Genomic DNA, 27,195 nt, shown 5'->3' with positions numbered 1-27,195 from the left:
ATCTAAGATCATGCTTGGACCATTACAGCAACAAAGACCAGTCTTGTTCACAGAGTTTATCCAAAACACAGAATCTGCAGCATTGTTCCAGAACTGATCATGCTTTCCCCCTTCCACAGTTCTGAGTTTGGTGGAAGAATTGAACCACAGACTTTGAAGATTCTATGGAATGTTTAACTGTGACTTCCTGGACTTGTGCGCTAGGGTTGAGAACTGTAGTGCCTCCAAAAATTGACCATGTGTGCACTATGTATCATAGGCTGCTATCCATATAGCTGACTGTGTGTGGAGTACAAAAAGGTGGTTCTCCATGCAGCGTAGATAAAGATAACTGTAGGAGACCAGGAAGTATCAGTGTAAGATCCAAAGAAATGCCCTCCCCAGCCCCAAGCACAACTATCAAAATCATAGTGATTAACTGCCAAAGCATACACAACAAAGTGCCAGAGTTTGAAGCACTCTTAAAAAGCAGTGGAGTTCACATAATACTGCATATATAAACAATATTATGTAAAGGAAAGTTGCCATTCACCATATAGTGGAGATGCTGAGTTGCAGATAGGCACAACACAAAGACCGTCACAAATAACGCTTTCAGCCCATAGGGCCTTTGTCAAAAACAGACCCCACACACACACACACACACACACACACACACACACACACACATCACGCAAATACAACTCACAAACACATGACTGCAGTCTCAAGCAACTGTAGCCACACTGCGTGCAGCAGCACCAGTGCATGATGGGAGTGGCAACTGGGAGGGGGTAAGGAGGAGGCTGGGGTGGGGAGGGGGAGGTATAGTAGAGTAGGGGTTGTGGACAGTGCATTGCTGTTGGGGAACAGGCAGGGACAAGGTGGAGAGAGGATAGGACAGCTATGTGCTGTCGGGAGGTTGATGGAGGGCAGGGGATAGGTGGGGAGGGAGGGGGGGGGGTGGCAGAAAAGAAGTAAAAAGACTGGGTATGATGTAGGAACAAGGGCTGTATAGTGCTGGAATGGGAACAGTGAGGCTAGATGACTGAGGACAATGACTAATGAAGGTTGAGGCCAGGAGGGTTATTGGAATGTAGGATATACTGCTGGGAAAGTTCCAATCTGTGCAATTCAGTAAAGCCAGTGTTGGTGGGAAGGATCCACATGGCACACACTGTGAAGCAGTCATTTAAATGAAAATGTCATGTTTGGCAGTGTGCTCAGCAACTGGGTGTGGTAGTCCACTTACTTCTTGGCCACAGTTTGTCGGTGGCCATTCATGCGGACAGAAGATAGCAGTAAAAGACTATGTGCTTTTTATTTATTTATATTTTTTAATACAATAAATGCAATTAATTTTCACACATTTCATTTTTAGGCCAATATTTCACCAGTCAACAATTCCATCCATGAAATTCAATTCACGAAATCCTGAAAAATATGTTTTGTCATACTAAAAGTTTTCAATTTATAGATGTGATTTTATTTTTAAATTTTTTATACTGGCTTTTACACAATTGTGTATTTTACTTTGCCAGGCTAGGAGCTTCCCATTACTATCATTTGTAACTTTTATGTGGAGTTTAAGAATGGATCTAATTCCACACATTGTATGTCACTATATGTTATATCATCAGATGTTCATTTTGCCATGTGAAGTAATTTTAATTAATGACTATGCATACTGCATTTTAACTATTAAATTTACGATACTGGTTACTCATGCACCCTAGATATAGTGCCACCTGCTGGCTTCAGTTATTTGTAATTGAAGTTAATTGTAACTGTCATGTTATTTGTAACAGGGCCAAAAATTCAAGCAAAATGATTAACTTAGACAACAAAAGCATAGTACTGAAAGTTCTCAACTGATAGTAAGAAAACTCACAAACTCAAAAAAAGTCTGACTTTTTTGAACAAGAACATACAAAAATTTTACAGCATATTTCTGTATGGTGGTTCTCTTTGTTGCCATCTTGTGAACATTTACTAAGACACTGGGAGGTTATTCAAACATACTTTCTCTTTCAAGGGGAAGAAGAGACAAGCTCTTTAATATGGACTTCATGAAATGTGTGGATGAAGAAGATGAATAATCACTTCTCTTTTATATATGCAGTTCATACATAACGATAGGATTTTCGTTACATCAACAATTTTACAGTTTCAAAATTGAAACTTGCAAACTACATATCTTTGTGATGGTTTACAATACTTGGAAGAAAATGCCTGAATATTGATTAAAATATAAGGGTCATGGATTGGATGCAGACGCACGTGCGAGTATAAGAGTGAGCTGGCATTATCATGGAATGCTGATGAACTGTGGTGTCACAATACACCGGCCGCTGAGCACTTCACACACACAGTAGTCACGTCATGCTGCTGGCTCCCTGTACAGGCAGAACAGTTTCCAAAACACATGGTTCTGACATGGAATTATGTCTTTTTCGACTCACAATGGAGTACTGACAAATCCTTATTTGTTCGTGGTAGGATGTCAGACACTGTTAAAATGGATCGGCATAGCGAGCATGTTATTATAGATGTGGTGATGGCTAATAACTCATAGTTCAGGTATTCCTGTGCCTCATGGACCCAATGCCTGCAATGATCCTGACAAATACCAAGGGAGACCCTCAGCTAAGGACACAAACCTCATAAATGCCTTATAAAAAGATTTTTTAATGTTTATTGTGACTCAAAATCTGAAGAGACTGAGCAAATTAGACTAGGACAAATTTAAAAAATGCTTCTAATGTTTGTGAGAGAATCCTACACTATCTATGTTTAATTTCAAAACCACACCTCCCAAGAAATTCACTGTTCTGAGCAGGAAAGATGAGATGGCCATTGATAGCCTGACAGATATTGTAAACGACCATAGCATAAAAGTAAAAAATGATGAATTGTACAATCAATTGACAGCATTAAGAAGTGTCACTGAAACTTTTAAAACTTCTGATTTACCAACAGACCAAAAACTGATCCATTTCATTACTAAAACTGCAGCCCCAGAGCTATCAAAGGTATTTAAATTTGTGTTTTCTGTTCCTGTGAGCAATGCATATGTAAAATGAGTGTTTACCTGATGAAAAACTTGTGGACTGATGAGCAAAACAAACTGAAGGTGACTCCTGTGGAAAGTGAACTTCTTGTTAAAATAAACTACAATATGAGCTGCTCAGAGTTCCATAAGCATGATCTACATGAGAAGAAACTTCTAAAGGCTGCTATATCAAACAACAACTGTGTGTGTAAGTTCCATCCCCAGCTCCAATTATTTTTACTGATGTACAGCATAAACACCATAAACTTTTAATTATTTTAAGTTTCAAGTATGGTATTTGCAATTCAGTATTCTTGCGAGGATAAAAACTGACAAATACTAGTAAGAATGGCAAATTTTATATATTAAGTGCTACCTTTTGTTTGAAGTGTCCCAACTTTTGACTTCCCAAAGGTGGCAGTATCCTGACTTTTGACCTGCCAAAAGTGGCAACCCTACCACAGAAAGAGAACAAATCTTTCAACCACAGCCTCTGGTAGTACTCATTCATCATCTTTCAGATATAATGTAATGATATTTTACAGGATGTCCTTCTTGGTATTACTTTACAGCTGCAGCTGTTCTTTCACTTGCAAAAAATTTTATTATATGTATGAAGTTCATTCAAATGAAACATGGTCAGTGCATCTAGCTTTGCCTTACACGTAAGGTGGCACCATGTAACTGGAGGTATGGTGGCACCATCTATTGGTAGAGAGATTAAAACATGTGCACCATTTGATGTTGCCTAGAGCCAGTGTGGTTTCATGCTGGAGAGAAGGTGGTCACACAAGATATAGTCCACTACCGAACACACAGGTGAGTAAGCAGGAACAATGAGGTATGATTCTATTTTTGGCAGCAGATGGAGTTGGAGACAGTGAAATGCATCAACGGATGAAAGCTGTGTACAGTGAGTACAGTCTGAGTCGTTCAAATGTTGTGGAATGGCGCAAACAATTCATTGAGGAGTACGAGTCACTGGAAGGTGATGCTCATCCTGGAGAGGCTCATCGTGTCACCACACTGCAAATGGTTGTGGAAGTGAATGCTTTAGTCTTTGACAACTGTAGAATCGCCATGGGCGAGATCCATCAGTTAGTGGATATCAGCATGGTCACAGCCCACACCATAATGCATCAACACTTGAACTTTCGAAAAATCTGTGCACAATGGGTTTCCCAGCAACTGATTGCCAAACAGTGCAATACTCGAATAGCACTGTCTTTGAGTCATCTGCAACATTATCATGAGGAGGAATACAGCTTTCTGTCACATCTTGTCACAGGTGACAAAACATGGTGTCATCATTTTGAACCAGAAAGCATGCATCAGAGCAAGCAGTGGAATCATGCGACTTCACCACCTCCAAATATATCAAAGGCCGTGCACACCAGTTCTGGTAAGGTCATGATATCCTCCTTTTTTGACCACAAGGGCCCATGAGTTCCTGGAATGGGGAACCACCATCAATGCCCAGCGTTATCAAGCCACTTTATAGAACCTTAGATGAGCCATCAAGTTGAAATGCTGAGGCATGCTGTCCAGCTGCATTATCCTCCTGCAAGATAATGCCTGCCCACACATGGCCAATGCAATGAAGACGACATTGCAGCAGTTTTGGTGGGAAACTGCTGGAACATCCACTGTACAGTCCCAGCCTTTCACCATGTGACTTTCATGTGTTTGGACCTCTAAAACAAGCTATTTGTGGACATTGATTCGCAACGGACGATGAAGTGTGTGTCTGGGCCCAGACCTGGATCCAACAGCAGCCTACTAGCTTCTTCAAGGATGGTTCAAAATGGTTCAAATGGCTCTGAGCACTATGGGACTTAACATCTGAGGTCATCAGTCCCCAAGAACTTTGAACTACTTAAACCTAACTAACCTAAGGACATCATACACATCCATGCCTGAGGCAGGATTCGAACCTGCGACTGTAACGGCCGCGCGGTTCCAGACTGAAGTGCCTAGAACCGCTTGGCCACAACGACGGCTTCAAGGATGGAATTGACCAGTTAGTGTCACATTGGGATAAATGGGCCAACAGTTTTGGCGGCTATTTTTGAGTATGTGTACTGTGCATAGCTACATTTTTTAGTTAATAAAATCGTTACCGTCACTTTACACTAATGATAGGTTTTATTTGAAAGCCCCTTATACAATGCCCATGGAGAGACCAATAAATTCTTTTGGATAAAGTGTACCTTTTTAATTTGTGCAAATCAAAATATTGATTGGGCTTTGTTGTTCTGTAACATCTGAGATTACACACAATGGAACAGTCACCTGCTTGAGCGTTGCTTGTTACCACAAGTTGTTAACTTTCAACAAAATGTAAGATTCCTATTTTTCTTTGTTCTAATTCATAGCTTTTATATCCCCTATTCAGATTTTAGCAGGTTATACTTTGCATGGTTACATAAAAAGAGGCTTGTTATAGTTGTTGTTTCTTCACCTATCAGAAATGTTAATTGTATTGAAATTCATATGACATTTGTGGAGCTGTATTAGGAAAAGGATACTCTGCTAATCACCATAAAGATGACACTCCAATTTAAAGACAGGAAAAATGAAAAGATTGTTACACATTACAGCTTTCATGTAAAGCCTGCTTCTGCACTTTCACACAAGGAAACACCTCACGCATGACTGATGCCACCGGCAGCTCTGACCAGCATGATTCTGATCAGAGCTGCCAGTGGTAGTGGTCATGTGCACAAGAGGTGTGTGTGTGTGTGTGTGTGTGTGTGTGTGTGTGTGTGCTGAACAAGGCTTTAACCAAAAACTAAAACATGTAACAGTCTCTTCACTGTGGCTGTCTACAAATCAAAAGGTCATCTGTATGGGAGGAATACGGTATCCTTTTCCTAATAATGTTGATATTCCAACCTAGTTTCCATTGTTTGATTATGGAGATATATGTTAGGTTTATTACAGAGTATGCAACTACAATTACTACTTAGTATGTTAAAGCTTTCAAAGCAGGGAGCTACCTCACCTCACCTGGCGTGCACTCTGGCCCCTGTGACGAAGACCACTCCCCATGCCAACACTGCATATTGTTTGGTCCTTTTATATTGTAACCAATAATGCAACCAAAGTCTACAGCATTACCATGCGGTACATCTGCACTTGCATTTAACATCACACCTGGCTTGCCATCAGCTGGTGCTAAACGAAACAGTCCATGCTCCATTTTGGGAATGTGACATGGTACTGAAAAAATTTGAATGATTAATTTAAGATATTAACAATATTGTTTGTTTAAAAAAAAACAACTAAATATTTAAGATTATCAAGTCAGTAAAATTTTCAGAAAAATTCTAGAAATTGTCTGTGAACACATTCAATAAAAGGTTGCAACTTTGGCATACACACAAACACACAATATTCGTATCCATTATCATCTTGTCCATATGGATCTATCGTCACATAATACACAAGGTGTTTCAAAATGAATAGACGGGTATTAGAGCTTTGCAGCATTTATTACATTCAATGTACAGTTATGAATAATACATCAAATGAAAGAGCAACTCAAACAGTTTTTCTTACAAGTGTTCAATGTGCGCACCATTCGTCACCTATTGATTCAATAGGTGAGTCCTTTCCAAACTTTCATCAGTGTGTCTCAAGTAATTGCTCCAATAATGCTATTTCTAAAGTCCAGTAGATCAGCTGGTAGCAGAGGGACATACACATGATACTTTGTGAGGCCTCAAAGGTAAAAATCACATGGTGGCTAATCATGTGTTAATGTGGAGGTCATGCAGAACAAGCTATGTCATCCAGCTCCTTGAAGCCAATCCAACACGACACTTCAGTGAAAAAATAAAAGCCCATAAATGTTCCGACAGGATATAGTGCATACAAAAAATTTGGGGACTCTTGTTGGAAATGTACAATCTTGTCACAATTTGTTGACCCCCAGATGTGTACATTATATGTGCTCACATTTCCACTTACCCGAAATTTCAGTTTGTCACTGAAGATGACACAATCCAGAAAATCTTTGTCATCATGCCGTAACGTTTCGTTTACAGTGATGGGCCATAAACCATAGTCTGCAGGCTTTAGAGCTTCGAATAACTGCAAACGACAAGGACATAGTTGTAAGCATCTCCTTCAGAATCTCCACCGAACGCCACTGAAAATGGTAATCCGCAACTACCTTTTGAAACTGATTTCTTGGGGCTATGCTCACTTGTTCAACACATTCTTCAGTCACTCTTGGTCATTCCATACTCTTCCCTTTGTACACAGATGTACAAACAAAATGAGTTGTTCTTTCATTTGATGTATTACTTATAATTGTAAGATGAATTTAAGAAATGCTACAAAGCCTTAAAACCTACATATTAATTTTGAAACACCTTGTGATATACAACGTCTATATAATGAATGCAAATTGTTAAACAAAGGATAGTTCTGAATGTAGAACATCAAATGTGAGCATAATTGACAGTTCTGTTAATAAAGCTAAGTATTATGATAGGAATTAGCTTTTAATGTACACTACTAACACACCACAGTTTCATGAACCAAAAGCCACAATTACAAGAAAAAGGTGTGCTTCATACATAAAAGAAACTACATTTCAAACTACATTTCAATTGTTTTTAATTTAGTACATTATTTCTTACATGAGGTAGTATATTGGTCTCTTACAAGCAATGCAGTCAGGTTTCCCAGGTCTCCAGCGGCCTCGTGCACATTTAGCAGTGTTGTTGCTGAGTGTCGGACCATAACCTTGATCACATGTAACACGTGCCACAGTCCCAGTTGAATAATTGTGAATGGGATCACGGCCATTCTTCAGAATTTCAATCTTCACAAAGGGTTCACTAGATAAAGGCTCACAGGGACCAGCTGAAAAAAAAATAACTTTGTATTCATAACACCAAATCTTGTACTTTTGATTACTGATTTAATAAGATGCCTTTCTACGACACTTTAGTTGATTTTGAAGATAAAATTGACTCAGACGACTACATAGTAGTCTTGCAAGACTTATCTGAGGAAGGCATTCAGACAGCCTATAAGTGGTTAAACAGAACATCTATGCCATGACCCCAGCATTTTTTAGTAGCAGCAAATGGACAATAGATTCCCCGAGAAAAAGAGGTGTTAGATAATGGGTTTGCATCTCAACTAAACTGTTCTCAGCTGTATTGTAAATGGCAGTATGGAGTGACCTAGGAAGATACAGGGAGTGTAAATCAACATAAGAAGGCTCAACAAACCGACATTTATGGATGATACTAACCTGTTTGCTTGGACATTTTGAAAATAAGATACTGTCCAAATGGGTTGCAACAGGATATGTTTACATGCATAATTTGATCCTGCAAAATGTGAGCAAGTAAATCTATCTTGGATAGTTCATAGATATGACAAGTGACTTAAAACTTGAAATCTACCTATGCATGAAACTAGGCTGGGATGCTTTTGGGTATGATGCATCACTCTCCTGACTGAAGATGCCAGTAAAATTGAAAAATATATTTTGTGACTAATGAATTTTTCCATTGTCATTGCAGGCTGTGAAATCTGGTCACTGTATTAATTTATTAGAGGAAAATTCATAACTTGGCAGAGAATGATGGGGAGAAAAAAGATAAGATGAGTGAGAGGGGCATATGGTCTCTCACAAAGACCAGTGCCATCCTGGAAACTGCAGTCTTACTGAAATGGCAATGAACTGATCATATTGCCTGATGCAAAGGCATATGAGATGTGATGCTACACTGGAATCCAACAAACAAACAAAGACCCAGGAGAAGGCCACTAACCAGTGGAAAAAAGACATCTTGGAAGTCAGAAGAGTTAGCTAGGAGAGGCCAGACATAGAGGAATTTGCTAAACGTCTGCCTCTCTCCATAACTCGAAGAGGCCACATCATTTTATGACAGAAATTGTTTTTGATGACAAACTCTGATTCAGGTACAGGAACAGAAGTATTGACTATTTCTTGAGATATTCTTGCTTTTTTTATCATTCTGAAGCCAAACTACTAGCAATGCCCTAAGATTTTCATATGTATTGGAATTCATATTTTCAGTACACCTCAACAACAACAAAGAAAGCCTTTCATAGAAATTATGGTAAAAGGTAATACTGTACATAACACTCAAAACAACAAACTTAAAACAAAACCCAACATACACACAAAATAAATGAAATGCCGCTACTTATGAAGATCACTAATATTATGTATTGGAAGCTTTGAAGCAAAATAATAATGGCAAAGATAAATTAAGCTGAAAATGGGAAAGAAAGAATGATGACTGGCTCCTTGCACTGCAGTGATACTCTCTCCTCTGAAGTATGAGGTTATTTTTGAAGATGATTCAGGTGATCAGTAGAAGGACTAAGTTATAATCTTATTGGCAGTATTTAGAATTTCCTGTCCTGGAAGAAATACTGGCCAGGCATTCTGTCTCCTAGAAATTTTATGGTTTTGACTGGCTATGACTTATTGCAAGCAGAGTTAATATAAATACATCAATACAAAAAATAAATCACCATCACTGAAAAAGAAATCCCAAAGTTGTCTAAAGATTTAACAATCATAACATTTGAATGTACAGTAAGGAGAGGTAGGACATGTTTGCTATGCTCTTACACACTGTACATTTGTACAGATGATATTTTATGACAGCTAATGGAGAAATTTCTAGCAGTAGGGAAGGAGTCACAAACTGCCTTCATAGATTTTGCAAAAGCTTATGACATGGTTCGTAGAGCAAAACAGTGGGCAGCTATGAAAGATACAGACACAGATTACCATTTTGGAATGTACAGAGGTAATATGGTATAATTTACACTGATCAACCAGAACATTATGACCACCTATCTATTGGCCTTTGACACAGATAACAGCAGCAGTGTGCCGTGGCATGGAAGCAATGAGGCCTTGGTAGGTTGCTGGAAGGAGTTGGCAACACATCGGCACACACAAGTCACCTAATTCCTGTAAATTCTGGGGAGGGGGTGAAGAGCTCTTACACTGCATTCAATCACATGCCATATGTGTTCAATTGTGTTCAGATCTGGTGAGTTTAGGGGCCAGAACATCAACTGGAACATGCCACTACATTCCTTGAACCACTCCATCACACTCCTTGCCTTGTGACATGGCACATTATCTTGCTGAAAAATGCCACAGCCACTGGGAAACTTGAACATGTATATGTGGTCTGCAACCAGTGTAAGATACTCTGTGGCCAACATGGTTCCATGCATGAGCTCCACTGCACCCATGGATGCCTACGTGAATATTCCCCAGAGCATAACGAAGACACCACTAGCTTGTCTCCTTCCCAGAGTACAGGTGTCAAGGAGCTGTTCCCTTGGAAGACAGATTCACACCTTCCCATTGGCATGATGAAGAAAGTATCGGAATTCATCAGATCATGCAACACTCTGCCACTGTACCAGTGCCCAGCGCTAATGCTCATTTGCCCATTTCAATCGTAGTTGTCTATGTCACCTTGCTAACATTGGCACATGCAAGGAATGTTGGCTGCAGAGCTCCATCATTAGGAGTGTTTGGTGCACTGTGTGTTCAGACACACTTGTACTCTGTCCAGCATTAAAGTCTGATGTTAGTTCCTCCACAGTTTGCTGCCTGTCCTCTTTTACCAATCAGCCCAGTCCACATCATCCGACATCTGTAATTTGGCATGGCTGCCCAACCCCACAATGTCTGGATGTGTTTTCACCACTTCCTGAAGATACTCACCACAGCACTCCTTGAAAACCTGAGAAGCTGAGCAGTTTCCAAAATGCTCATAGTGAACCGGGCCATCACAATCTGCTCTCAGTCAAACTCAGATATATCGCTCACCTTCCCCATTCTACATCACGGGCAGTACGTTCACTGATACTACATGCATTGTGCATGTGGCTGATCTAATGATTTGACAACTAAGAGTGTGTGAAGTGTATGTGCAAACTTCCCACTTCTCTTATACAAGTCGACTTACTTGGTGTACACAGTCAATCTTCTTCTCTGGCTTCTTGAATCTCTATAAACTTCTTCTCCAAAGAATGATGCTAGTTACAGAAACCTCTCTACTTGCGAAATAATTAGGTACTCGAAGAATAGTTTTCAACAACTATCGGTATATGTGAGCTTCATAAAGAACAAAATTCACACTTTTCACATAAACATTAGACTTCTTGTAAATCACTCATATTGTCTCACATTAGAAACAGATTTAAGAACATTTAGCAAAGAGTTGGCTTAACAACCATAACTCTATTACAAACAAATCATAAAAAACATCTTGCCTCCAGCAACCCAAGATAAGAGTTTTTTTTATTTATTTTTATTTTTAAGCTTCAGAATCTCAATAGTTCTTGTTATTTATAACAATGGTCACTGACATGATTAGCACAGAATAACCTAGAAGTTCCGTGGTTCTTCAGTATACTTTCACTAAAATTTCCATGGATCACCCGACAAGTACTTGTCGGTGCCAGTTTGTCCGCTGCGTCTACCTTCTGCTTGCGACTGATTTCACACATGCACACGCAAACTTGTGACACGCAGTAGGTAGGATTCTAGCATCCCACTCTCATATCTAAAATATCGTGTGTTCAAGATGGTAGAAGGCCAAGTGGTTCTAGAATTTAGGCAGAAATTCTCGAAACACTGCATATCCCCCCCCCCGGATCGAACACGCAATATTTTTTACATAATCATTATGTAAATAACATCACCCATAACCACATTACATATCATAATCATATACTTTTCTTCTACATGTTTATATACATATTTTTTTCAACTACAATTTGTTGTACTCTCTTAAACAGGCTTCTGCTTACAGTCTTTCTACTTTTTTCTTACTCTACTTTGTTTGGACATGAACATTTGTGTGAGGTTTTTCTCAACTTTTCTAATATATAGGAATTATGAGGACTCCCTTTCTTCAATTGTAAACTCCAGGTGTTCATGACACATGAGTAATCTACTTTCTGTTCTCATCTATTGCACTACCTTTCCTTAGTATGTAATATTTTTAATATTATTCATAGTTTGGAGGAACTCCAAACAGAATGAAAGTGTTCTCTAGGCACTTGTAAACTTCCACAAAACATATTAATTATCATTGGGCATAGAATTCAAACTTTCCAGAATAATCCCTGCAAAATTTTGTGACTTTTGTCACAATACTGTCCCTTTCCCCTGGGATCAGTGCCTATAAATTGCTTGTGGGTTGACCTTATAAGAGCACTTCCTCTTTCCATTCTGGTAGGTACGCCCCTTTATAAAACATTCCTATTTTTTAGGTCACAGGTCATCCTATCTCCACGTAGGTAACCTGACCTTTATATTTAGTAAATGCTGGGTATGCCCCTCTTATCTTTTCTGAGTAGGCCTCATGGTTCATCACCCTAGCATCCGTTTCTATGTATACTATAATTAAGTATCTTCTGGTAAAGCTACAAATCTCCTCTACACTTCGCATTCACTTCTTAATATATCATTTAATCCCTAGATTCCTCCTCTACTTCTCAAATTCTATACTCTAAGTAGATACTATGTCTACCTATAATTCAAGTCCTACTATCCTACTATTCATCACTTTTCAGAGTATTTATTACACTTACTTTTCTTAAATGACTATAACAATCAATTACACTCTGGTTTGCATTCTTTTTCTTTGCTCACGCCTCCTTTTTATGTATACTCGATGTAGAATCATTTCAATGTTTGTGTATAAGGGTATTCTTGTGTGAATGCGGATGTGTGTTCATGTAGTCTGATTCTTTGGCATTCTTATCTTTAGATAAGATTTAGGTTATTAGAAACCACAGAAACAAGGAAGGACTTTAGCGATAGAAGTTTGTGAATATGGAAAGAGGGAAAAAATAGATAGGTCCTCAAATGAGAAGTAAGAAAGGAAAAAACAACAGATATGGTTGCTAAGATCTAACAAGAGAAAGAAGGTAGTCCCAAAGACAGGAAATCCTTACCACCTCCCTTCCCCCTGGATCCCTACCCCTGAGGTACTTGAGTAAGACACCGGAGGAGGTTTGGTGTTAAATCGTCTCCTATAGAATGGACATTCCCACCTTCACCCTTGAGGCCCCAATGGAAATCTTAGCAACCCTATGGAAACAGCAGATGGTGAAGAATCAGGCACACTTGTTTACGAGGGTTTTCTGAAAAGTGTGATGTGTGTTTTGTGTTAGCCATGGTTTATTTGCTCTTGTAAACCATGTTTTTATCTACAGCACCCACCACTTTCAAACTTAATACAAACCCTCCCATTTATATCACATCTCACAAAAGGTATAAAATATTCTATACAAAATAGAAGATCTATATACTACGGTATATTAGTTGTTCAACTAGTCACACAATATTATATTTTCTACAAACATAATATTCCATTCAGTTCACTTTTATCTAAATATCACTTTTTACCTGTGATTCTCTAGGTTTGTTTTTTATTTGACTGTCACATCTGGTTTTCTAAGATATAACAATACAGGATAGTTTAAGATTTTAGGAATAGATGACAGAATAGTTTAAGATTTTAAAGGAATTCAGTGCAGGAAAACTATTTTGGAAGAAACACTGAAAACAACTCGGGATCCAACAGTCGTCACTCTGCCCGTTAACTCAGAATGTTAACGTCCCTGGGGGATATATGACGCCGCCCGGGTCCCATGGATCTGATATTAACTTTTCTTGTGCACTGGCAGACCAGTATTTCTCTTTATACTTCTTTTGAAAGTCTCCCCACTGCAAATCAGTCACCACTTCCCAAGTTAACACAACATTACGTGAAGATACTCTTTTTTTCTATTTTGTCTTGAATAAGCTTGAATTCTTCCAGAGTTCATCTATGCCCTTCCTGGTATCAGTAAGTTTGGAAGAAGCCATAGGCAACACGGTCCCGGATGTTAACCTCTCAGTAACCTTTCTTCCTATAATTTCTTCAACTTGTTCTTCCAAACTACTTACATTTACAATATCAGAATTTGCTATTTTCTCTTTAAAGCTTCTTTCTACATTATCCACTCGTGTGCTTACACCTGTAATTTGTGATTGAATGACAGGCATTAACTCGCTCTGCTTATCTACACTTTCTTTTAAAGTATGCTTATCTACACTTTGTTTTAAAGGACTCAGTCCCCACTTTACAGCATTAAATTTAACATTACACACATTTTCAAAAGATCCTAATTTTTCATTGATTTCTGATTCTACATTATTGAATCTGTCCTCAATCTCAAACTCTAACTTTTTTGATAACTCCTGGAAATTATCATTCTGTTCACTACTAAGGTCAGTGAACATTTAATTTACATGAAAGTGCAGGGAACTAGTCAATTCATTCTTTAAATCTATCTTAAAATTCTCTACTTTAGTCTGTGAAGCGTCGAATTCAGTCTTCAAATTTCCCATGCCTTCACATAGATAACAAAATTCTTTATTTTGTGGTACCTTGGCACTTAATAATCCTAAAGTTTCGTTCTGAACATCCAATTTAGCATTTAAAGTTCCACTCTGAGCATCTAATTTTGCATTTAAAGTTGTACTCCTGTCATCTAATTTAGCATTTAAAGTTGAACTCTCTGCAACTAATTTAGCATTTAACTGCACACTCTGAGCATTTAAGGCTTTATTTAATTGAGTTTTGATTACATTTACCATCTCAGATCAGTCTGGCACTTCTTTATTAATTTTCATAGCTATGACTGGATCTGGTGGTGGTGGTGGTAGTTAGTGTTTAACGTCCCGTCGACAACGAGGTCATTAGAGACGGAGCGCAAGCTCGGGTGAGGGAAGGATTGGGAAGGAAATCGGCCGTGCCCTTTCAAAGGAACCATCCAGGCATTTGCCTGAAACGATTTAGGGAAATCACGGAAAACCTAAATCAGGATGGCCGGAGACGGGATTGAACCGTCGTCCTCCCAAATGCGAGTGACTGGATCTGAAATTTCCCCAACTTACTGTTTGTTATCCATATTTTTACAAGCTTTAGGAGTAGTGAGCATTTAAAAATTAACTTTAAGCATAATCATTACATTAATAAGTTCACTCAATAGTTTGTACCAGTTCTTGCTAAGGTACTAAAGTTTTGTTCTGCGCTCACCCAACGTAGACTTGTCGCATCATAGGTGAGCATATGTGACGGCATGTCAGCACCGGTGAACAGCAGCTGGTGCCGGCGACGTCGGATGTAGGCTGGTTTCCACGTCTGCGTTCCCGTGATGTGTGTGACAGCTGTATACTCCCTGCACCGATCTCCTTAGTCGTATCATTCTAGACATATCTCTTCTTAGTCTAATATGTCAAGATTTTCTCTCTGATTTTTAACATTGTGACTTTCTGCTGTCTTCTCCTTTTTTACATTCACAAATTTTCTCCATCTGATCCTTTGGGCTTAATTCAATTTCTTGGAATGATTCTTTTGTCTCATTATGCTCAGTTGCTATGGCAACATGATATCTTCTTATCTCACCTTTGTCTCAAAATTCCTGTTTTCTTCTGTCCTTTCACACCGGTCGCCATGTTCTAAGGTTTTTGTGATGACTTTTATAATAGGCCTTCTCTTCTAAAACTGTGCTCTTTCGGCAACACCTTCAGTATATTTGGACTCTATGTGCAATAACAAATTCGCACTTTCAATATAAACATTACACTTATTGTAAGTCACTCGTATCGTCTCACATTAGAAACAGATTTAAGTACATTTAGCAAAGAGTTGGCTTAACAACCATAACTTCACTACAAACAAATCGTAAAATACGTCTTGCCTCCAGCAAGCCCAAGATAAGAGTTGTTTTTTAGGCTTCAGAGTCTCAATTGTTCTTGTTATTTATAACAATGGTGACTGATATGATTAGCACAGAATAATCTAGAAGTTCCATGGTTCTTCCGTATACTTTCACTAGAACTTCCATTGATCATCCGACAAGTACTGGTTGGTGCCGTTTATCCACTGCATCTACCTTCTGCTTGCGACTGATTTCACACCTGCACACACAAACTTGTGATGCCCAGTAGGTAGGATTCTAGCATCCCACCCTCACGTCTAAAAAATTGTGTGTTTGAGATGGTAGACGGCTGAGTGGTTTTAGTATTTATGCAGAAATTCTCGAAATACTACAATGACTAGCAGTCATTCCTTGCGAGGTGACACAGCTATCAGCTGGATGGATTTATTTTGATAGTAGATTGGTGGTAATGATGTTCTGGCAGATCAGTGTAAAAGAGGCTCAATAATAAAAGAACCTTTTAATGTCATTAAAGGGCTGAGAGACTGTTTCAGTATATCATTCACCTTTTTGAATTTACATGTAGAACTAGCTCTCCAAAGATGTTGAACAACTGTGAGGAAATGGGAATTTATTGTTAATGACGTACAGGTGTCTTTTTAAGTTAAGCTGATGATCAGTCCATTCTGTCACACATTGAATATGGTCTTGTGTTAATGATACAATGTTTATGTCAGGAATGTAACAAATGGAGACCATAAATGAGTCGAAGTAGAGAGGATATAAAATGTAGACTGGCAATGGGAAGGAGAGCGTTTCTGAAGAAGAGAAATTTGTTAGCATCGAATATAGATTTAAGTGTCAGGAAGTCGTTTCTGAAAGTATCTGTATGGAGTGTAGCCATGTATGGAAGTGAAACATGGATGATAAATAGTTTAGACAAGCAGAGAATAGAAGCTTTCGAAATGTGGTGCTACAGAAGAATGCTCAAGATTAGATGGCTAGATCATATAACTAATGAGGAGGTGTTGAAGAGGATTGGGGAGAAGAGAAGTTTGTGGCACAACTTGACTAGAAGAAGGGATCGGTTGGTAGGACATGCTCTGAGGCATCAAGGGATCACCAATTTAGTATTGGAGGGCAGCGTGGAGGGTGAAAATCGTAAGGGAGACCAAGAGATGAGTACACCAAGCAGATTCAGAAGGATGTAGGTTGCAGTAGGTACTGGGAGATGAAGAAGCTTGCACCAGGATAGAGTAGCTTGGAGAGCTGCATCAAACCAGTCTCAGGACTGAAGACCACAACAACAACAACAAATGAGTGCAAAGAAAGCTGAATACCTAATAGCAAATAGTGATACTAGACATGAAGTACACATTAATGATGGAGCAGTTAGACAGGTAAAAAATTTAAGTATATATGGGCATGTATTAACAAAAGTGAATTGGATAATCATAATCTTGGACCGTTTCCAGCCTCTGGCCGGGTCTGTATGGAACGTAGGCCTCTCCATCGTCTTCTGTCTTGCCACCATCTCTCAGTCTGCACCTTGGTCCAGTCTTCTCCTTTATTCTAGATGCATTCCTCTACTCCTTTCAGCCATCTGTCTCGCCGTCTTCCTCTTGGTCTCTTTCCTTCCAAATTCATCTCGTGTATGCTCCTGGGTATCCTCTTCTCCTTCATTCTCTTAATGTGTCCATACCATTTTAGCCTTGATTTCTCTGTCTCATCCTGTAATGGTTCCACCTTCATTAACTCTCTGATCCTCTCATTTCTTAACCTGTCTATCTTTGTCACTCCAATACTGTTTCTCAAGAATTTTAAATCACTAGCTTGTACTTTGCTTTTCTCTCTTCCTTTCATAACCCATATTCCTGGTGCATATGACAGAATTGGGACATAGTATGACCAGTATATAACCTTTTCACAGATTTGGGGTACATCCTTGCTCCATATCAGGCTTCTGACACTCTTTCAAAATGCTTCTGCTTTTCTCCCCTGCTCGTTTATTTCTCTGTCTTTCTTCCATCTTCCTGTATCAGACTTCCTAGGTGCTTGAAACTCCCCACTCGCCTCAATCGTTCCCCACCGATTGTTATTCCAGTTGTTCCTCTCTCCTTCTTTCTTGTGATAATCATCTCATTCTTACTTATAATAAATTTCTCCCATAAGTCCAACCCCTTGTCCAAGTCGTGGGAGATGGGCAACGGCATGATGTAGGGGATTGCCTGTAGGAGCAAGCTACAGTGGGGACTGTGTGTGCCCCGGGACCGATACGGTGGCTGTGAAGGTCGTACAGGAACCCTGAAAAGTGACGGCTAACAGGGCTCTGGTGAAGGTACGATAGGCCCAGCAAGCCATTAGTGGATTATGATTTCTGCTTTTAAAAATAGAATGGTCCTCGGAAAGGACAGATATAATCGACGACAAACTGGCTATAAACGAGGACTAAGATTTGGAACATTGACTGGAAAGGTGGAGGATATGGTAGACATGATGGAAAGAAGGAAGTTAGACTTATTGGGGTAAGCTGAAAAGAGATGGAAAGGAGGAGGAAGGAGAGAACTGAGGAATGGCTACAGACTCTACTGGAGTGGAAATGAGGAGGAAAGGAGATATGGAGTCAGAATAGTAGTAAGACATGGATTAAAAGAGGAAGTGAAGAGAATAAGTGACAGGATGATTAACACCAAAATATCACTCAAGGGGACGACCATAGAGGTAATACAAGTGTATGCGCCACAGGTGGGTTGCACTTCTGAGGAGAAGTGAGAGTTTGAAGAGGAAATACAGAAGCAGATGGGAAGGAAGAATATGATAGTAATGGGGGATTTAAATGCACACACTGGAAGAGGAAGATAAGACTGCAAAAGTGTGCTTGGACCAGAGGGTTCTGGTTGCCAAAATGAGGAAGGTGAAAGGCTATTGGAGGTCTGTCAAAAGAATGGCTTGCTGGTGGGGAACTTTTGGTTCAGGAAAAGGGAGAGCCACAAGATTACCTGGTACAGTCAAGACTTATAGAGGAAGTTGATAGTTGACTACTTCTTGTGCGATAGTGAGATGAATAGGAACATCGTTGACATTAAGGTGGTACCATCAGAGGCCTTGGATAGCGACCACCGTTTGCTGGTAATGAACCTGAGAGGGACTGAGGATAATAAAGGGACAGAAAACCAGGAGAGGCATATAAGGGTATGGAAGCTGAAGGAGGAAGAAAGCAGGCTACAGTACCTACAAGTAGTAAAGGAAAGCATCCCAAAGGATGAACCAAAAACGGTAGAAGAGGAATGGGGTAGATTCGAGGGAACGTTAGTAAGTGCAGCGGAAGCAATATGTGGGAGGACAAGCAACAAAAAGAGATGGAAAAAAAACAGCCTGGTGGAATGATAAAACAAAGGATGTAATTCAGAAGAAGAATAGAGCCTTTAGGGTATGATTCCAGAAGAGAACAGTAGAGGCAAGAGAAGAGTATCAGGCAAGAAAGAAAGAAGCGAAAAGAGTGGTGGTGGAGGAAAGAAGAAAGTGGATAGAACAGTGTGTCTATTGTTGACGAAGGCCACTGCCCAAAAGCTTTAAGTGAGAAAGTAATTTTGTTGTGCTTATCTGCGACTCAGCATCTCCACTATATGGTGAGTAGCAACTTTCCTTCTCATAATATTGTTACATTCCATCCTGGATTTTCCATTGTTTGACAATCAGTAATAACTAATAGGTTACATCATGGGAGGTTTGGAAGATTAGTGACTTCCAAAATATAATAATACAAAACTTTTGCTTGGCTTTATTCAATACATATTCCCTTGAGCACCCAAATGTCTACAGAAGCCCATCAAGGAAAAAAATTAGGAATGTGGAATGAAACAAGATATACATTACCAAAGGTGCAGCAAAACTTAAAAACTTACTCTGTACACTCTATTATCAATACCTATTGCAGTGTCATTGGGAAGTTCTATTTCCACCTCCAGAGGACAGTGTCATCGTATGATCCCTCAGTTAAGCCTAGTTTAGTCTTAAATATACAGTGTGCTGAGAGCCGTCAACAGACATGTATTCTCTGTAGCTGCAGTAAACATTCAGAGTTCCTAATCTACAGACAGGTAATTTAACGCAACTCGTGTCTACAGCTGCCTCATGTGTATTTGAACAGGAAGTCACTCAGTTGCATAATTAATTCCACACATGTTCACACAGCAGCAGCAGTGGAGAACTAAACATAAGTGTACTTTTTGCATCACTAAAGGATATTGTAATTTGACTGTTCATGTAACTGACTGTTTCATCCATTCACTTGTACATGTGTTCAAAGCAGAACACAACATAATGGTGAATCGGCTGGTGCTCACTAGTCACTTGCTGTGGCAATTTGATTCTAATTAATTATCTCTTGCAGTAGTGTGTGTGTGTGTGTGTGTGTGTGTGTGTGTGTGTGTGTGTGTGTTAGCTAACTAAGACTGTCTTACATTGTCTGTCTCTGCTGCAGTGCCAGACTTGTCACTATCATAAATTGTACAGTTACAGGTACAACATACTGCACAATTATTGCAAATGATGCAAGGATTGTTAGCAGCAATAGCAGTGTCACAACCATCGCCTCTGCCTGTCCAAGTGCAACCAATACAACAAGTGGCTCAAGCCTGAATTTCAAGAGTTTGTGAAGCAAGGCAAATACTGGGCAAAATATGTGGCCCAGCTTACTGCATATTTCTCACCTACAATGACACAGATAACCAATGCATTTATCATTTCTTGTCCATGGTAGGCACAGAACTGTACAGGTTTGCTGTAAAACTTTTTACTAAGCTTTGTCCTGACGACCTAAACTGTCTGATCATTTTGAAGCACAGGTCCACGTGGCAGCCACAAGGTATAAATTCTTTCAGCTCTAACAGCTGCCAGACAGTCATACAAATAATGGGTCACAGAACTACTTGGGTTGACAAGACAGTGTCAGTTTAAGGGCTCATGTGCTTTACGTTATAGTGGTATCACGCTTCATAATGCAGTAACATGTAACATTTCTAATGCTCACATTTGAGACTTCATTCTCAAGCATCAAAACACAGACCTTACGACAGTGTTGACTATAATTTAGTCATAGGACATAGTTGATGTCACTGAACGTAACTTGCAAGTTCTGCCCATTTCTATTGAAAAGAGTGAGGAAGTATTCACTGCCTGCACCATTCAGGTCAACCATCCTGACATCTCAGTTTCACATTAACAGGCCTTTTTGTCATGGCACAGTGCAGCCCACACAGATGTGGAAGTCTTGCCCCATTGTCAAGTGTCTGTGCTGGCAGGCTAAGTGTCATTTGTGGCAAACAAAGTCATGCACAAAGAGTGTGTCTGCAGCTATCTAGAGTACGAAAGTTTTCTAACTCGATGTCAGATCTATTTCACATGATGTGTATGCTGTTTCTGCTGCACCTTGCAAGCAGATAATTTCTTAGCTCAATCTGACTGCCAGGACAAACCCCCTGAAGTAATAAACAGGCAATCAAACAAATTGTTCACTTACTTGCATGTGGTGAACACAAATGTGAGATTTAACTTCGTATTGGAACAGCCATTACACTGCTCAACCTGAAATGCGGGATGAATGCCCATGCTCTGGTTTAGTGCTACTATTAATCTGTAATGCCTGTAAGTAAGAGTAACTGATTATTCTGGAAGCAAATGTGGTTGTTGTACAAGCAATCAAACACAAGTTTTTAGCAAGTTTAATTAAAAGGGGCAAATCAGAATTCAGTTCAATACTGGGCATGAGATGAGCTGACATGGATAGTGTCATCGACAGTGGCGAATGATTCTGGACTGAGCTGAATCAGGTGTTGGAGGAGGGTCTCAGTGACTTACATGAGCACAAGGCAAAGGCTCACAGCCCTGGAAGAGGCAAACAGAAATAACAACAGAATACCCATAGGAGGACACACCTCCACATTGGGAAGGAGAACTGTTCCTATCAGTACCTTCCAGTAAAGACAAAATAGTTTTGTCAACAAACAACTACAGTAAAGCAGAAGGCAGCAATTATATAAAATCATAATTCTGAGATTAAGGTGCTAGGGAGTCCATAAGGTTAAGTTAAGTTCAGCATTTTCAGTTTTAGGGGGAAGATGGTGGCAAATGTTACAGTGGTCCAAAAAGGATGGCAGGAATGCTATTGTTAGGACTTGGGAATTGTGGCTGTGAACGGGATGGATGGACATCAGTGTTGCTAGTCCAAATCTTGTAAATAAGCTTTGTGTTTTCTGCAAACAAAGCCAGAGTGTGTGCGGTAACTTGCACATAGATTGTGCAATTTTATAAGAGTGAATTAAAATTTGATTTGTACTGTGACAATGGCAGAGGCACAGACAAATGCAGTTTACTTAGCAAAGCTTATTCTGTTCAACAATATGGACATGGTCAGACATGGAAAGTCAGCTGCTGCATTTGCTCGTGCTGCTGTACTTATGTGAACAATAAAAGTTCAATGACAGCCTATTGGTTACAGCTGCTATGAATGAGAATTGTGGGACTTAAGTGGGGCAGACTTGCGTAGTTCTGTATCATTCCTTTGGAAAAGATCCTGGAACTGTGTATGGAAGAGCTGCTTGGGAAGAAGAACATTACACTCATAAGGACACAATAAGGATTAGACTAATTATGACAAGATTCAGCACAAATCTGAACCGGACAGGAGGTTGCATCAGTTGCGTAAGTGTTGCACACAGGTGCATAACTTCATGGTCACCCATCATAGGGGATTCTGACTCACACAGTACAGAAGTGGTGGTGTTTGTGAAACTTTGTAAGAGCATTTTATAGAGGCCAACATGCCTTAAGAACACACTTCATTTCATAAGAACTTAGTTACTTTTTTTAGTAGTGGAAAACCTTCACTTCCACACATTAACCTTAAGTTATTGTAGTGGTACAGAATTCATAGGGTGTCAAACACTGTATGAGTGGCTTGCACTGCTGGTAAAGCCAGGTAGGTTACAGGTTGGGAAAGTGCAGAGACTGACTGCACTGGTAATGTGCAAGTGAGTCATTAACAGGACCCACCATACAACCTTGTAAAGCTATTGCCTACCATAACAATCATTCAGGGTGGTCCCGATGCATCAATATGTAGGGATTGTCAGTCGAAGCTTCTCCTGTTGGGAAGCCAATGTTGGTCCTTTTTTTTTTTTCTCCAGCCAACCAGGAGGAGTAGGATGTTTTCCTTCAGAGAGCAGGCTGTGATGAAGTGTTACAAACCATGCTACTTACGAACAGGTAGTTACCCCGCAGCTACAACAGCCAAGTGCCACATTGTCAGCTTTCAATGGACAAATTGTTCCTGTTTTAGGTGTTTGTACTTTGCCTGCCACTTTCTGTGTTTCTACAAAGACAGTTTTGTTTCATGAACTGTGTTCTCACGATTGTACAAACCTTTTTGGTATGGACAGTTTCGAAATGTTCAAGGAAATGTTCTGAAAATCACTTCAGCTGTGCTGCTTCCCAGCATCAGTGCTTTGATGGTAGTTTGGATAAGGCACAGTTTTGAGGCCCACAATATATTAAAAGGTGATGCACATCTAAATTTTTTTGTGCACATCTTATCCCACATACTTTACAGGAGTGGACAGCAGCAGAGCTGCAGTGGTTGCAGGATTTGATGTGATTAAAGCAGAGTCCACCGGCCAACGGGCACCCTCCTCAGTTGTTCTTTTGAAGCCATCAGGTAAGTTGAGAGTTTAAGCAGATTTCGAAGTGACTAGTAATCCTCAAACTATGATTGATTCCTTCCCTTTAGCTCCTGGGAAGACTTACTGGACAGGTTGCTGAGGCCAAAATGCAGAAGTGGATGGAGCGCATGGATTCTCAGAGGCAGACACATCAGGTGAAGCAAAATCCTGTGATGATGCAGTAGCTCTTCTGGTGACTTACCATTCCTGGGCAAGTATCAGTACAATGATAAAAACACCTGGAGGGCCTAGTCTCATGTGTGGGTGGCTAATAACTGGTCTATCTGGGATTTGGAGATCCGGATAAACTGTTCTACCCCACCATTAAACTGGGGATGGAAAGGGCACTATGAGGATATGGTTGATACCATTGGTGAATTTCTACTTGAAAACTAGTATGTAAACTGACTCATTCCACACTATTTCAATAAAAGAATCATTCAAATCATCTACTACGGAACACATAACTAACTAATTCCTTTATGAGTAAGCAAGAGAGGCATCAGTTCTCTGGATAGAGATGTGGGGCAGACATCTCGCTGTTGGCATTCCTGTGCAGCAATTTGTGAAAGTAGAAGAAAATCAAGATTCAAGCAGTGATTAAGTACTACATAAAGAAATGAACAAAAGGAAATGAAATTCATGCCAATTTTCAGAAAACATTGAGAGACTCTGCTCCTTCATATTCAAGTGTTGTCAAGTGAACAAACATGTCCAAATACAGTTGGAATAAATTAGAATATGCAACATGTAATGGTCAACCAAGATGGGCAACTACCCCAGAAATTACTGCAAAAGTGTACAAAATAGTCAAGGAGGATTGTTGACTGAAAGTGTGAGAAATTCTGAAGCTGTAAGGAAGTCATCTGAGTGGGCCAATCACATTTAAACAATGTAATTGGACATGGAAAATTATCTGCTAGATGGATATCACGGTTCTTAATGCAGGATCAGAAGTGCATCAGTATAGAAATGTCCAAACAATGTCCGAATGGTTGATCTGTTTTCAGAGCAGTCAGCAAGATATTTTGGTCTGGTTTGTAACTACATATGAAACTTGGGTCCAATAATATATGCAGAGATAAACCAACAGTCAAAACCAGTAGTAAAAAGTGAAGGCAATATCGTTGGATGGAAAGGTCATGTCATTAGTTTTCTGGGCTGCAAAAGGGATTCTGCTGATAGATTATCTTCCCATTGGTCAAACAATTATGGGATGTTTGGCAAGGAAGAAAGTCATCTTTCATCATAACAAGTGTCATTACCTCAGCAAAAATACATAAACTAAGATAAGAACTGTTGCAACAACTACCTTATAAGCTCAATATTTTCCTAAGTAGATAGAGATTGCCTTCAAACAAAGAACTGACAGATAAAGGTGATGGGTATTTTGCAAGTCTTAAGGAATCTAATTTTTCAAACAGAAGCAAGGCATTAGAAAATAATTGGATCAAGTGTATTATGTACAGAGGGACTACACTAAAAAAGTTTCACTGGGGTAAGTCGTTTCTTTTTGTTCCAATCTCAGAACTTTCCAAACTACCATCGTACAATGAACATTGCTATTTGTCCAGCAGCGAACAGGAGTTTTCAATTTCTGATTCTATATAAAAGGGTAATTTATAGGAGGACAATATTTTTGTTGTCAACTTCTTTTATTTAAGTACAGGTGTACACCATTGTAAAAATGATTTTGTGCCAAACTGTGCATGTTCAGTACAAAAGTATCACTTTGTGAAAAGAAGTTCAGTAATAATAATACATGAAACACTGAATGACACAAAAGTCTTACCTTTCGTGCCCTTGACTCTATCCCTTGTTCGGGGGCGGCCTTTCTTTTTAATTCGAGGACTGGTGTTTTTATTTTTCGTCATCAGTTGAAGTCCCTGCTTTGATTGGTGTCCTTTCAGCAGAGCACGTTTTAATCTTCTTAGTGTGTGTTCTTTATCTGCTCTTTTCAATGTTTCACTATATTCAGCCACTGATTTTAGACCTGACCTGAAATATTTAATTACTAGGCAAATATTTCAAATATTACATAGAACAAAATTTTCTATTTCTACAAGTCTACTGAATAGTGTAAAAAGTCATGAGCTTATCATTCATTTTAAGTGATAAAATTCTGAACAGAATTTTTTGAAAAATTGCAATTGAAAATAATTTCACAATGGAAGAATATTAGCAAAAACACATATTAATATTCTAATAATTAAAAGCATGAAAGGAAAATTCAGTCAAGAAAATTACTAAAAAGCTACCAATACTAACCTTCAGGAGACAACTTACATAAACTGCGGATTGATACATATAAATGAAAAAGTGACACACTAGCTAGCTTTTGGAAGTAATAGTTCCTTTCTCATGGAGGAGAGAGGTCTATGTCAGGGAAAACTGAAAGGAAGGATAGATCACTCAGACTCAAGGATTAGAGGCACCCTCCTACTGTTAGAATGCAGATAGACCTCACTGAAATTGGGGACTGTGTGACTTCCATTTCTTCTCAACGTTCTACAACCTATCTCTCTCTCCTCCCAGAGTCAGAAACTCTTAGTTCGGAAAGCTACTTAGTGTGTCATTTTTATATTTACACAAGTCTACAAGTAATACCTATCATTTCATTTCTGATACACAAGTGTAGGCCAAAATTCTGTTTCATTATTTATTGTAATTAAGAATGACATTCACAGCAAGTAGCTTTTTGGCAATGAGTTTAGTGAATGTGAAACAGATACTAATTCATGAAATTTTAAACACGTTTATATTTTTATATTTGTATCAACCATGAGCTATTAGCATTAAACACATTGTTGTTACGGATTCTAAGGAGATGTCAACAGATGTTTAATTAGTCCATTGTGTAACATATGTCACAAAAACCTCACGAATCTAGAAACTACACATCATCATCAATTCCTGTCACTCTTGGCGGAATACCAGATAATGTCCAGCCAGGTAAAAGGTTTCCGGCTGAATCTGGTATCACTAATTTCCTATGCCTCTTACCTAACTCCTCTCTTGCAGGGATTACTTGGTATGCAATTCTTTCTCTTATCTATGCACACCAGTGCAGTGTGTCCTTCTGATTGATTTTAACTGATTACTTTTGTGTTTTTCCTAACCACTTCCACCTGTATTTCTTTCAAGACAGGTTGTCTTCCACTGCACTTGATCAGAAACTATGATTGGGTCCACAAAGATTAAGACACTAATTAAAAAATATTCATTTAACCTGAGGGTGTCGGGAGATATGTTTGCTATCCTTGGAAATGCTATACAGCAAATGAGAGGTCACAAGTTACTAGTGAAAATTCTGATTTACATTCTGCTCAGGATCATATCTTGATTTAAAAAGTCAAGTCATTGCAATGATAAAAATTACATATTGGAGGCTAATACGCACCACACTTGAAATGGATGTGATACTACTTCTGTAGTAATCAGTACACTCACATAATTGCCAATTCTGGTAGATTAACATCAATTGTGTAACATAATCAGAAAAGTAAGCTTTGAAAGTTGCAACACATTCACTTATAATGTAAGGCAGTGATTTTCAGTTGTTTGAAGTATAAACAGAATAACACATTGTGTTTTACAAATAATATATGCTGCCTACCTGTAATCCTAGACACTGAAATAGTCTAAAGGAGAGTTCATTGTAACTGTATCTCTGTGGCTTCATCCGAAGCTCTTAGA

The 27,195-nt window shown here is 39.1% G+C and overlaps 1 protein-coding gene across 1 annotated transcript in view; it reads right to left on the bottom strand.

Annotated features, from left to right (window-relative positions):
- Positions 1-27,195, bottom strand: part of LOC126195511 (sushi, von Willebrand factor type A, EGF and pentraxin domain-containing protein 1-like) — a 436,314-nt gene that overhangs the window by 119,153 nt on the left and 289,966 nt on the right. Inside the window, exons 11-13 of the mRNA XM_049934138.1 lie at positions 25,292-25,497; positions 7,706-7,906; positions 6,041-6,253 (exon numbers count right to left, since the gene is read on the bottom strand). Coding sequence (XP_049790095.1) covers positions 6,041-6,253; positions 7,706-7,906; positions 25,292-25,497 — 620 coding nt within the window. The remainder of the gene's footprint in view (positions 1-6,040; positions 6,254-7,705; positions 7,907-25,291; positions 25,498-27,195) is intronic.

This window comes from Schistocerca nitens, chromosome 7 (assembly GCF_023898315.1).
Source record: "Schistocerca nitens isolate TAMUIC-IGC-003100 chromosome 7, iqSchNite1.1, whole genome shotgun sequence".
Taxonomy (NCBI): Eukaryota; Metazoa; Arthropoda; class Insecta; order Orthoptera; family Acrididae; genus Schistocerca; species Schistocerca nitens.
The sequence above is the reverse complement of the archived record's forward strand: the minus strand, read 5'-3'. Positions and strand labels throughout refer to the sequence as shown.